The sequence below is a fragment of the Vicia villosa genome, unplaced genomic scaffold, assembly GCF_029867415.1.
Source record: "Vicia villosa cultivar HV-30 ecotype Madison, WI unplaced genomic scaffold, Vvil1.0 ctg.001537F_1_1, whole genome shotgun sequence".
Classification (NCBI taxonomy): Eukaryota; Viridiplantae; Streptophyta; class Magnoliopsida; order Fabales; family Fabaceae; genus Vicia; species Vicia villosa.
The window spans coordinates 71,999-86,772 of NW_026705657.1; the positions used below are offsets into that span (position 1 = coordinate 71,999).

Here is a 14,774-nt window from a genome sequence, read left to right on the forward strand (position 1 = left end):
TTAATCCTATGGGGGACACTTAAACCGAGTATCCCCCGTCGTAACCGTACCACGATGGTAGAACACTCTGCTCGTGAAGGGACTGTTCACGCCATGAGATTCAGACCCCAAAACAATGGAGTCTGATATTCACTCCATCCATGAACACGACCCAGAAAAATTGATCAAGTTCCCCACACTTCACGATCATATAGCCCACTGAGCAAAATCCCTGTCCTAAAAAGCTACGAGCAAGAACCAAGCATAAGGATACAAGAATATATATATATATATATATATATATATATATATATATCACTGGTCATGCACACATATCAAAAAGAGCAGAAACTTAAATAAAAATGCCCAAGGCTCGAGGATTGTGCCCGTCACTAGACTACCAAGCCCAGGACGATAAATATCTAGCACACCATTAAAGGGGGGAATACCCCTAGCAAATATTCAAAAAAAAAAAAAAGGTACGCAGGCCAAAGACTTGTCAAAAAATTAAACAAACACAACAATCAGGCCGTTTCTTTGTTCTGCACCATCTGTTCATCCGAGGAGGTGAATTCTGCTTTGCTGCCATCCCCGAGAAGAGGATCCCCAACCTGCCCATCAACCACCTGGTGGAGAGGCCCGATGCCCTCAGTCACCAACTCCACAGTAGGATTCTTAATCTTTAACTAAGAAATGGTCAAATTATAGGTATCCTGGGCGGTCGCCAGACAGTCATCTTCGAGCACCTTAATATGCCCGATTAGAGCAACATGGGTCTGGAGAGCCTTATCCTCATTCATCTTGTCCTCAGCAGGAGCAAGAGAACAAGGAAGAACCGACTCCTGGACCGCATCGACAAGAAGGGAACCATGAAGGGTCTTCATCAGGAGGGCATGCTAGAACCCCAGGTCGATCCGAGCTGCGTTCACCTCTTCAAAAGCTTTCCACTTGGACACCAAGTGATCGTCTTTCGTCTTCAGTTCCTCCCTTTTCTCATACATTGCTTTCCTGTGCTCCTCCTCCAAGGTCGCCAACCTCCCCTTATAATCATTAATATTCTTAAGCAATTCGGCTGAATCTGAAGGGACCCTAGAATACATGAGTGCCATCTCCAAAATCTGCATCATGGCAGAAGCATCCTGAGTCAAACTGGCACTCTTCACAGCCACATCCAGTCCTTCTAAATGGAGAGACTCAGTCCGATACAGGGTAAGAGAGGGGCCACCCTTAAAGAAGTTCCTTCGAAGGAAACATGAAGGAAGCTGATACTGGTCCGGAGAGTTGTCTTTGATAAGGTCCGGACTGTCCACTAGAGTTGGCCGAGATCGTTTGCAAGGGATTAGAGCATCGAGGTCCACCATGGAAGTTGGGGAGGGACATCGAACGGGCAGGGGCATCGTAGGATTTTGTTGGTCCACCTCTGGAAGGGGAGATTGAGCACCAGTCAAGGAAGTGGAGGAATCCCCCGATCCCGTGCCTAGAGCCGGAGTTACCTCAGTCAAGCAACGCTTGCCCGCCTTCCTTGATTTCTCCTTGGCGACAACAACTTTCAACATCCGATCTTGTCGATTGGCCATATTCCCAGCCAAATATACGAAACAAAAGGGTCAGCAAAACAGTTACACATAGACGTCAAGCATAATAAAATCCTAGAAAATAACAAGTACCAAGGAGAATTATAGCCTCCTCGGATAATTCACAATCTGCTATCTCCCGACAGCTAATGTACTGTGCCTCCACGTCAGGTTCACCTTCCTCATTATATAAAATCTTCCCGGCCTTATATACCCTGTGAATCGGGGAGAAGCTGGTCACAAAGCTGACCAGTTTAGTATAGCTAGCCCGGTCGTCGCCAACCAGGTCCCCTAACATAGTGATAAATTGGTGTGTACTATATTTGAAATCGTCCCTTGACCAGTGAAACCTAGACTTGCTCTTCAAATTCATTCGTGGATCACCAATATCATTTTTAATCTGCTAACCATGCCAGTTCAAAGCAGGCACCCTATAGAAAACTGAATCCAGAGCCACTTGGTTTTGAGGACGGACAAGATAAAACTTAGACTTGAAATGCTTTACAGAATCAGAAAAAGGCTTGAAGAGTTTTTTTCGCTTGTTTCAATGAGACCTAACTAAACCGTCCATCCCGGGTTGTTTGGCGTTGGACGTGGAAACATTTGAAATGCAATGAGACCGTCTTGTCGATCTAGAGATAATCGCAAGTCAATTCGAATACCCTTAAGAAAGCCATCGAATTTAGATGAAGTTGACTTGGCGCGAGATCCAAATGGTTGAAAACTGATATTTGGAAGTCGGTAATGGGAAAATGAAGACCCATTTCATGAAAGACAATATCGTACATAGGGATCCATTCGGGCTCATATCTATCAAAAACCTTCTCGTCTTCCTTTGGGACGCACACGACCCAATCATTTTTGACCAAAGTCGCCCCCACATAACCTCCTACCACCGTATGAACGTCATGGCAGTCCGAGGAAAAGAGAGATTCAGTAGAAATTACCTCATCGGTCACCCACTCATCCACTAGAATCTCCCGTTCCATGTTCGGAGTGGTAGACGAGGAAGCGGAGGTAGAAGCAACCACCATAATATCGGCCATAATCACTTGAAAAGCAGAGGAAACAAGTGAATTTGACAGAAAAATCAAATCCACCCTTCCACCGCTGATCAAGTGAAAGGGCGTAGATGGTCCAAGGATAAATATCCTCGCCCCATACCCTTACTCGAACAGAAGACAAATAGTTGATCCGATGAAGGGACAACGACCACGACATTTAAACGTTACGACAGACCTCCCTATTAGGAATACTAAACGAAAGACTCCAAGTCAAACACATATTTTGGTCGAAAGTTCCACTGAAACATTCATAGCGTTCATAAAAAAACGCATGCAATCCGCCAAAAAGGAAGAACTTCAACCAAAATCAAATGGAGAAATAGGGCCAAACTCTCATTTGCAACGTTGAAAATAAAGAAAAATTCACATCATCACCGCTAACCACCAACATCCCATCGGAGGTGGCAGGAGATCATCCTAAAGGCTAGCCTATCCACACACATTTCTACACAAACTAAGATAAACATAACTATACAGCGATAAATGCGAGTAAAACTTACTTTAAAAGCTGGAGAGTGCCGGAAAACAAAGAGGAATGGTGGAATCCAAGGCGGTGACGACGGCGGAGGAAGTAACAGTAACGTATAGGCAAAGGGTGTAGGGAGAAAACAGAAAAGCGTTAAATGAACTCACAAACCCTATATTTATAGACACACGAAGAATGCACACGTAACGTGCACGCCTGAACTCGAGAAGGGAAAAACTATCATTAAACCCTAAACCCTAGTCACTAAGCTAGCAATCATCACGCATTAAATGTTGCACAAGGCTCGAGGTGGGCACGCACACGCTAACTCTCCACCTTCGTTCATTTGTTCACCTCCCCGTCTAGCAACCATTATGCCTCCTCATCCTAATTGCCTCGGTCATAACGCTTGCCATGCTTCGGGTCCCCCAAATGTTCATACAAGACTACTCTAAGTCATTACTCTCATGCCCGGAAGCAACGACTTAGGGGCTCTTGTTCTGGATCGGCCCATTCATTCTGATTAGGCCAACCCAACAATAGTTGTGTAATGGCCCAATAGGCATTGGCCTACTATTCAAGGCACACCAAGGGCACTTTGATCCCTTCTACCCCTATGTTGAGCATGGTTAAGTAGTTGGGCTTCTCTAGCTAGTGAACATTCGAGCACGCTGCCACACCATGCTCGCCAACCGCTAGCTCTTCTTCCCGGAGGGACTACGACCTAATTTAAAAGACTCCTATATTTTGGGCCCTGGAATTATGCCTAGGCCCACAAATATAGCGTGACTCAATTTATACCGAAGAGAACACTATAAATAGCCCTATACCAATAGAGGGCAAGGTAATCCAAACTTTGCCCAAAATCTTCATACTTTTGTTGTACCTTTGTTCTCTTTCTTACTTTGGCATCAAAGTGCCTTGCAGGTACAACCCATTTTTTTCTCTCATCCATCCCCGAAGATCAAGTCGTCTGTTGCTGGTCACCTGTTTTGCACCAACAAAATATGTACTAAATGTTTAATCACCCAAAGTGAAGACTCGTGGCTATGACATATGCATTTGGGAAATGCCCACTTTTATTTAATAAATATAATAGCTTCAAATAATCTAGTAATCGGTCTGGATAACATCGAATTTTTATAAAATAAGATGTGTGATACTTGCCAAATGAAAAAGCAAATGAGAGTTTCTTTTAAACCTAAAATATTGTTTCAACTAATAAACCTTTTGAGCTTCTCCATCGATACACATACCCATTCACGCGCATTTTTAATAAATAATATTCTATCGATTTAAGTTTTTATCAATATTACAAAATTTAAGGATGTTATTGTTGAGTTAAGAAATAAACAAACATTTATATTAAGATGCATAAAATTTTAATAGGGATATATTTAATTAAATTGATAAATTAACATGTTTACATAATAAAGAAAATAAAAAATATATAAAAATATATTGTGCGAGTATGAAACAGAATTGATATTAAGGTACTCGTACCCACAATCATACCCACTTATTTTAGTGGATAATCATTTGTGATCATGCACCTATGCATTTTCCAATTTTTTACTCTATCTTTTATGGATAATTTTTTAATGTATCCACTAAGAAAATGTCCAATTGTCATCCTTAATACATGCATTGTACATGGGTTTGATCCTTACCTGGGACAATTTTTATTTCCAAGTTTTAAAACAATAGCAATGGTTCAAAATAAATATGTAATGTTAGCAAATTAATTTTAACCAAATGGTTCGAGGCTAAATTGTGAAAGGAATCGCTTTCCTTATAAGTATTTCAAGCACTCTCAATATGTCTTAGAGTTGGAACACGGGAATACCCAGGATAATTCAACCTTTTATCGAGTTTGCGTAAGACCGACAAAAATTCGGATGTAGGGAAGAGTGTCTTGAATTTTAGTGAATATGATAGGCTTATCAGATATATTTTCCTGAATCCAGAATGTTCAATTTATAGGATCAAGTGATGTTGTTTCATAAGGTTGCGACCTTTGATGAAACACACACTTTCAGCAACACTTTTGCATTGTTTCGCCTACAACAACATTTTTCAAGCTTTGCATTGTTTCGCCTACAACTACAGTTCTTAAAGGTTGTACTGTTTCACATTCTGCAGCACTTCACAAAGTGTTGCCTATTTCATATTCAAACTACAAATTGCCTATTGCAACACTTCACAAAGTGTTGCCTGTTTTCATATTCAAAATATAAACTTCACATAGATATTTTCTTGTCATTTTGGAACACACCTATGGTGATTAAATATTATTAATTACTATTAATTTCCAACAATCCCCCACTTGTTCTAATAATGAAAAGATCAATTCCAGAAAAAGGAAACAAAGAATGTTAATACAGTTAAGTATCTTTCAATTTAAAACTTAACTTTAGTAAGGACAACACAAAGTCTAATCGGAATATTAGGTAGCAATGATTTTAAACCTTTAATCCATATGATTATACCGGTGTTGCGTTACACATATTCTTTAAGGGTTCTTCGCCTACGTTTCTCGCCTAGCAATTCTTTATGGCCATATGCTATCCTGTTTCATGAATTTTTCATGAGAGAAACTCCAACTCTCACTTTGAGACGACATCATCTCGAAATTCACATAGGTGAAGTTCATATTGTGTCTTTTTCCATGAGACACGTACCCTCGGTATTGAACTTCATAAAGAGTTTGAAATAAAACTCAACCCTCGTTTTAAGGTCAACATTATCAGGAAATGTTTGACAATTATCCAAATCAACGACTTGTTGTTACCATTGAATCTTGAGGTTAATGTTCTATTAACGTAAGATTGGGTTGCCGCTGCTATCGGAACTCTTACTCAAGGAGTTTCAACCCATACCTCTTGAGGTTGTTTTTACTAAGTCTCTGGCCAGTGACTTAGTAAATGAACTTCCCAAATTTTAGATCGATCGTATATATGCGAGTAAATGATTACATCTTTAATCAATTTTCTCACAAATGTCTAAGGCCTCAATGCCCAGACTTTCCATTTTACACTTATCTGAATTCTCTTACTAAATTGGCTTGACTAACACATTTTTTTTGAACCAAACAATATATTAATTCAAAAAGTCATTACAAGCAAGGAAATCCAAAGGATTCAGCCAAACAAACAAAAACCTATATTGTAACACCCGTATAATTTTAATTTTAATTTAATTTGAATATTAGATTAATAATTATAATTATTATGGATTTTATGAAAATAATGGTTTATGGCATTTGGACCATGGGAGAAAATAGTAAAAGAGGGAGGTGTGATATAGTAAGGCCCTTTACTAAATTTTTATTATTATTTTCATAAAATACTTGGAATTGGGAAAGAAGGAATAGAACGTGAAAAGAAGAGAGAAGTTGGAACACGAAGAACGTGAAAGAGGAACAAAGAGGAAGAGACCAGAGATCGAGAATTTGGCTAAGGTAAGGGGGGCTATTCGCGTATGATACGCAGCTGCCCTGTCCCAAATACCATGTACTGGTGATTTGCGTATGAGGAGCGTATGAGGATGCTCATACGCGTATGAGAAATTTTAAAGAGGAAATTGGTCCTGGTGATACGCGTATGGCAAGGCTGATACGCGTATGAGTTGGTTTTTAGGCTATTTTGGATTCTGGTGATACGCGTATGGGCAAAGGGTGGTACGCGTATGGGTTGGTGATACACGTATGGCTTCTGTATGTGAAAATTCTATTTTGTGATTTTTCTGGAAAGTTCAATGATGCGTAACTTTCGATCTGTAGGCCTGTTTTGTGTGTGCTGTTGAGAATGAGTAAACCTTGTGATGTGATCTTGTGGTTTACTGATGATTTGATTGTATTGAATGATGTTAATGTATATATGAACATGCTTAATAATGATGATGATGATGATGAGGAGGAAATGAGTATAGATGATGCTACTCATAGAATAGTGATGATGAAAGTATGTTATATATATGTTTGCAAGTATTCATAAACATTGATGAGGGCTGAATCCTAGATGATGAGAGGATTCAGTGAAGGGCACAATTCCCATTGTGTGGAATTTGTGCTGGCAGGGCCGTATCTGGATGATGATAGATCGGTCGGTGGATGATTTCCACTGGTGATGTTTGGTACCACATGCATAGAGTCAGTTGCATTCATATGCATGAATTTAATAACATGACTGAATGTATTTCATTGTTATGTTTTGATGATATGTGTTTTTGTATGAATGATGGATTATCTGAATATAGATGAATTAGGTGAACAAGATAACTATTGATGTATTGTTATTTATAATGCAATAATATTTGTTAATTGCGAATGAGACTCACCCTTACACTATATTTTTCAGATTGAGGATAGCGGCTTCGACTCGGAGAGGATTAGCTCATGAGTCAATGTGTCGGTTAGCGTCCGGTCATGCTCTAATAGATGTAACACTGGGGGAACGCTGTTTTTAATTTTTGACATTAAATCTGTTTTGTTTAATTTATTTTGAAGATTGAAAGCATTAATGATGTAATGCTAGTTGATGATTCATTCCGCTGTGTAGACATGAGTTAGTGGTTTATGAGTTATGTTAAGATGTTTTCCTCAGTGAATGCATGACGTACGACTGATGATGTTTATTTTAATTATTATTAATTGTGACGCCCTTGTGCATGTTACTCTGATCTTATTTAATTAATTGCCGCGGGGTTAGAAGAGTGTTACATATACCATTAGATTTGCAAGGTGCAATCTAATTTTCCTATTCCTCCAACCTCTATACACAATACTATCAATAATTCTTTCCAAAGTATTGTTCCTATATGTATCATTGTTAAACACTATAGCATTTCTATACAACCATACTTCATGAATGGTTTCTGTTACATCCATCTTTAGAATCCGAGCTCTCCATCCTTTTCCTTTTGTCTTAGCCAAAATCCAAATCAAATCTAGACTCCAAGGTTGAGGAGTATGATTAACATTTAACCAATTCAAACCCCCTTGCCAAATATTTGGAGTATCAGAACAAGAGAAAAAATATGCTCAGCATTATTCTCATCCTTACCACACATGCTACACACTGTGTTTCCTATAATACCAAATCGGACCAGCCTATCTTTTGTAGGAAGATGTCCATGACAAAGCAGCCACAAAGTTATACGAGCTTTTGGTCTAGCTAAATTGTGCATCATCAAGTTAAACTAAAGCACAATATTGCTATCCTCAATCAAGCTATCGTACATTCTTCGCATTGAAAACTGCCCCGCTGTTAACATTTGATTCTAAATCAGTCTAATACTATCTATCAGCATCTTGCCTTTTATTATTTTCTTCATAATCCAAGTCCATTTCTGCCCTATATCCACATTCAGAAATTAATTTTTATTTTCTTTGCGAATTAAAATCAAAACTTTTTAAAATTTTTAATTATTTTTTGATATTTTTTAATACATTATTTAATTAAATATTAATTGATTATGATTTGTTATTTTTCAATTGTTTTAAGACAATTAAAAATGACAATAAATAAAAATAAAAAGAGGGCCTCGATATTGGATGACGGCCTCTTAAAAGGGAAGATTTTTTAATTTTAAAAAAATATAAAACATGGCATATTGAAAATGTATTTACAAAGAGTAGCAATTAAGGAATTTTTTTAAAGAAAGATGATATGTGGGTAACAATTTCTATAAGTTATGCTTCATTATAAAAATGGATATACTATGAACTTTAACTAAAAAAAGTAAGAAAAAAGACCAAAACTATTTAAAATATAAAATAGAGATAATAGTTTTTTGAATGACATAAAGTAGGTGGACCAAAATAATATTGAAATCAATATACAATTTTAAATTGTTGAAAAAATTTATTATGTTTGAATTTATCTTTTCTTTTCTAGAATTTTTAATAAATATGCATTAATGTAAAATATTATGAATATTGATTAAATATGTATTAATTTAAAATATTATAAAGGTTCATTGTATAGTTTAGATTGACAAAATTTGAAATGATATTTATCACTTTTCAACTTTTCAATTATTTTATATTTTTTAGTTGTATATAAATTCGAGGTTTGCATAGTCTCAGAAAACATCTCATTCATTCTATTAAAATTGAAGCTATTCAAAATGACTAAGTTTTATGTGATGTCAATTCTTGTCCTTTTCATTATTCTTTCAGGTATATAAATTTTGTCTTTTTTAAATTATTTCCTAGCACTTATATGTATGTATGTAAGTAATGTTTATTTGTTGGGTGTTAACATTATCAAACTTAATTATAAGAATGTAATTATGCTTTTTATTTTTTTCACAGTTGTAACCATGACATGTCAAACGGGCAAATTATGTACCATAGTCAAATCTAATCCTTCTGATACTTGTGACGATTATAAGTGTGATGAATGGTGCACAGCTTATCATGGTTGGCCAAGATGTGCGCCACATGGAGGAAACCCTGCTACAGCCAGTTGTTATTGCACATATCCATGTTAAGTCTATAAAAAAATATAGCACAATGCTCAAAAATTAAATGTTAAATATAAGAGCATATCAAAATAAATCTAATAAAATTATGCATTGATATTTTTCAAATTCATATTTAAGTGTTTTTGTATAGTTATTGCGATTGAATATTTTATATTAATTAAATTATAATTGAATTTTTGTTAGATAAAAATTTAAAAGAGAAAAGTATGAGTGTCTATTTATTTAGTTATAGTATATCAATCCATTGTTTGAAAATGTAGCATATCATGGACGTGAAAAAAACAAATAAAATATAAATTTTATTTGTGGTTCGTTTTGATATCAAATGATTGATTGAAAAAATTCAATCTGATTCGATTCAATTTCATACAATTTAATTTGGATCAATTTTTTATCATCCAAATTACAAATTATAATTTTTTTACTAATATTATAAAAATACTAATAAATAATATATTTATATAATATATAACATATAGTATATTAAAAAATAATATTACAATTCAATCATATTTAAGTATCAGCATTCTATCAAAATCTAGACAGCCATTCTACATTGGATGCAAGTGATTGATACAAAGGACATAGACCTTCAATGGATCAAGAAATATACTCGTGGCAAGGGATGGAAACAAGCTTATTCAAGGTTGTAGCAGCAGAGACCCTGTATGGCATATGGACTCAAAGGAATAAGGTCATTTTTGAGAAAGAAACATAAACTATAGAAGTTGATAGAATTACTAAGAGTATAGTGGATGCTATTGTGTATGGAGGTTGGAGGCATACCAACTATAGAAGTAAAATAGCTATGTTGTTAATGTAATTAGTCTTGTCTTTATTGCCTTTGGCTTTGGCCATAACTATTTGTAGTTTGCTCCTTTGAAATATAATTCTTTTATTTCAAAAAAAAAATTACAAAATGAGAATGATCAGTTAAGAATGATACAAATGAAATAATAAAAATATATAGATTAAATAAATTAAACTAATGAATAGTATTAAAAAAAGTAATATTGAATAATAAATCAACACAATATATCATACTAATAAAAAATAAATAATTATAAAAACATATTTGTGTTGTTTTCTTTTCAATTTTTACTAAATAAATTATTATTCTTTTATGAAATAGATAAATTAATAAAAAAACAAATGTTTGTACTTTGAATTAAATTTCCCTGATTTATTATTAATTCCTCAAGCAACTTTCATTTCATTTATAATAAATATTATGGTGTTTTTATGTAACACCCCACACATATATATCTAGAATAATATGCATAAAGTATTAATAATGGTACATAGAGACAACAATCCATAATATCGCAGTGGAAAAGAAAGTACATCGCTAGTACAAAATACAAAAGCCGAATGTATCATGGCCAAAATAATACTTCATAACTAGTACACTGTCCAAAATAGAAGTACTAAGGCACCAACTTTTACATTTCGATATTCTTGCACCTTTTCTTTTTTTTTTAAACCAAACAATATATTAATTCAAAAAAGTCATTACAAGCAAGGCAATCCAAAGGATTCAGCGAAACAAACAAAAACCTATACCATTAGATTTGCAAGGTGCAATCTAATTTTCCTATTCCTCCAACCTTTATACACAATACTATCAATAATTCTTTCCAAAGTATTGTTCCTATATGTATCATAGTTAAACACTATCGCATTTCTATACAACCATACTTCATGAATGGTTTTTGTTACAGCCATCTTTAGAATTCGAGCTCTCCGTCCTTTTTCTTTTGTCTTAGCCAAAATCCAAATCAAATCTAGACTCCAAGGCTGAGGAGTATGATTAACATTTAACCAATTCAAAACCCCTTGCCAAATACCTGCAGTATCAGGACAAGAGAAAAAATATGCTCAGCATTATCCTCATCCTTACCACACATGCTACACACTGCATTTCCTATAACACCAAACCAGACCAACCTATCTTTTGTAGGAAGATGCCCATGATAAAGCAGCCACAAAGTTATACGAGCATTTGGTCTAGCCAAATTGTGCATCATCAAGTTAAACCAAAGCACAATATTGCTATCCTCAATCAAGCTATCGTACATTCTTTGCATTGAAAACTTCCCCGCTGTTAACATTTGTGTTCTTGACCGACCCAATCAATATAATTCGGCCAACCTAGCCTTCGGCCCAAGACAATTTAGACCGCGCGTGCCAAGGTTCGTCCGATCGCTCCGGGCATATTAACGAGGCTGCCGACCACGAGGGAACCTCGTGCCCGGTAAAAAATCAGTTCACTCGTCACCTAAATATCCGCCCCAGAAGGAGGAGTCCAACTCGCATACAAACATCTTATACATAAGCCCTCTCCCATAGAGGGCAAGGTAATCTTTTCTTACCCCAAAACTCTTTCACTTTGTTGTACCTTGTGGAACATATACTTACTTTGGCATCAGAGTGCCTTGCAGGTACAACACCTTTTTTCTCCTATCAACCGTTCGGAACCTCAAGACTTCACTGTTGTTGGCCATCTGATCTGCTCGGTAAGATCAGTGGCGCCGTCTGTGGGAAATCTAGCTCCCCCGTTCCTTTTTCTTGCACCTTCTTGATCCATTCTTGCCTCCTACAAGAACCCAGGAACCAAAGCTCTAATCAAATCATCACTCATGGCCGGCAATAACGAAGATCCCTCTTCATTAGACGCTGCAATACTCAAGAAAAACGACATCTCCGTCGTTCCGCCTACCAGAAATACCGTCCCTCGAGACGGTGGCACAACGTCCCCTGCCCCAAAAGATCTCCAAGATGATCAATTTCATCCCTTTGAAGATACGAGCGGGAAGGATAACCACGAAAAAAGTTTGGGCAATCCTTTCCTCTCCAAAGGACAAAATCCTCAAGATCAGACCATAAACGCTGTTCTGGCTGCTCTTGCCCAGACCAATGCGCTCATACAGCAGCAAAGTGACCGAATCGGGGCCCTCGAGCAGAAGCGCCGCTCAAAAACTCACCCCGATCACAAAACTCATTCTCGACGCGAACTAGTTACCAAGAAACGCCCTCGTTCCCCCTCCCCCATGGAGAATGCAGGTCCCTCGTCCAAGAAAGGGTCGAGCGACCAGCGTTCCTGACACCGTTCACAGTCCCCTCGGCTAAAAGGAAGTCTAGATCACCCCCGGCAAGACACGACGACAACCGGAGGCGACACAGGCGTAGCCAGAGCCGATCTTTTTCTCCGTCCGCCAGCGACGACGAAGAGGAACACCATGGTCCTCTATCCCATGCAATCTTAGAGGATCCCCTGCTAACCGGTCTCGAAAAGCCCCCTCCGCTGGGCACATATGACGAGACCACCGACCCGGACGAACACATAGAGAACATCGACGCCCTTCTCGATTACAGAGGAGTGCCCGGAGCTATCAAATGTCGTTTGTTCCCCACCACCCTGCGCAAAGGAGCCATGACTTAATATAAAAGTTTGCCCGATGAGTCTATCACTTCATGGAAAGTGCTCGGGAATCTTTTTTCCAGACACTTCACGGCATCCCGGAGACACCCCAAGTCAGAAGCTTCCTTGGAAGCCATCATCCAAGGAAAAGATGAGTCTCTACGGCCGTACATAGAAAGATTTAACAAGGAAGCCGTACAAGTATCCACCACTGCCCATATGAAGAAATTCTTGCTCGAGCACGGCCTCTGACCACGCTCAAACTTCGCCAAAGCCGTCGGAATCGAAACACCGGCCACTCTTGACGAGTTCTTCCTCAAAGCTCAGGCATACATACAATATGAGAAAAAAGAGGCCACTCATGCGGTACGCAATTCCAGACAAGAAGAAACCAGCAAGAATAGTCGCCAAGACGATTCCCGTCGAGGAACAGACAAGAAGAAAGACGACAAAGGCCGGGATCCCAAAGACTACAAAACCCCAGCCGGGAAATTTTGAGAATACACCCTGCTCAACGCCTCAAGGGAAAGCATCTTAAACGAGTGGGTAAATGCTGAATTTCAGACGGGCAAGGTCTGCTTCCCTAAAACCAAGCCTGCGTGACCGAACGTGGACAAATCGAAATTCTGCCGATTCCACAAAGGCCACAGGCACAACACCGAGGATTGCATCCACCTAAAGGATGCCATAGAGATATTAATTAGGGAGGGACATTTGAAGAAATATGCGAAGAAGTAGGAGGCCGCCAGAGAAGCTAAACCAGTCATTGAGGAAAAGCCGGCGGAAGATACGCCCGCCATGCAAGTGGCCATGAGCATCACATGGCTGGAAGACTTTTACCTCCCTGACTGGGAAAAATCGGCGACAACCACTTCCCCTCACAGCGCATGGGAGATGTTCCCCTCCGCCATGGTCATATTGGGTGGAGGATTCAGCAAGCTCACCGTGGGATCCGTAAAACGCAAATTTGACGAGCTGATCTCAGCCAGCACAAGCAAGGCCACCACGCTCGATCACGCAAAGGGCAGTCCATCCTCCATCTCCTTCTACAAAGAGGAAATGCCCGGTGGAGCACCCAATTCCACCATTCCCCTCCTCATTCGGGCTAGGATGGCCAATTTCGACGTACGGCGGATACTGGTCGATCAGGAAAGTTCAGTAGACATCATGTACTCCCAACTGTTCAGAACGCTGCAGCTGAACGACAATCACCTCACCCCCTACATAGGATCATACCTATAAGGTTTCAACGGCACGGTGACTAAGCCATGGGGGTTCGTCGAGCTCATAGTTACTGTCATACCCCAAAATTTGCCCACACAATTTCTCTTACACAAATTCATATCAACAAACAAAGCTTCCAGACACTTTCCCCTACACAAAGGCTCTGAACTAGGGTTTGGTTCTTTCAAAGGAAAATCAATAAATCAAGAAGTTTCTAAATTAGGGTGTTGCATAGGAAAAGTCAACTGAACTTTGACCAGCTATAACTCTCACATGGAACATCCAAAAGTTTCCATCCAAAGCTCATTTTGAAGGAAATTTGATTCTCTACAAAATTGTCTCTCACAGGCCAAGTCCAAAAATGCTTCATTTGAGAGATATGGACTAAAACATCATAGGTCCTTTTTAAAAGTCAACAAAAAGACACTTTTTTCAAAAGGACATAAAATGAGCATGGAAAATGATTTTGACATGGAACCAAAGACACTGGTTAGAGGACTCTTCAAGGTTTCTAAAAAGTCCTATAACACTTCCATACCTCAAAAGTTAAGAGAGAT

The 14,774-nt window shown here is 38.2% G+C and overlaps 1 protein-coding gene and 1 long non-coding RNA gene across 2 annotated transcripts; one reads left to right on the forward strand and one right to left on the reverse strand.

The window, feature by feature from the left end:
* The first annotated feature begins 9,180 nt into the window (after window positions 1-9,180).
* On the forward strand, window positions 9,181-9,679 carry LOC131635727 (uncharacterized). The gene is made up of 2 exons (XR_009293854.1): window positions 9,181-9,264; window positions 9,400-9,679. It is a non-coding gene; the product is annotated as an uncharacterized LOC131635727 (long non-coding RNA).
* Window positions 9,680-11,129: 1,450 nt separating this feature from the next.
* Window positions 11,130-11,683, reverse strand: LOC131635721 (uncharacterized). The gene is made up of 2 exons (XM_058906366.1): window positions 11,473-11,683; window positions 11,130-11,419 (listed from the first exon to the last, which is right to left on the reverse strand). Exons 1-2 carry the CDS (start codon window positions 11,681-11,683, stop codon window positions 11,130-11,132), a joined length of 501 nt encoding a protein of 166 aa, XP_058762349.1.
* Window positions 11,684-14,774: the final 3,091 nt, after the last annotated feature.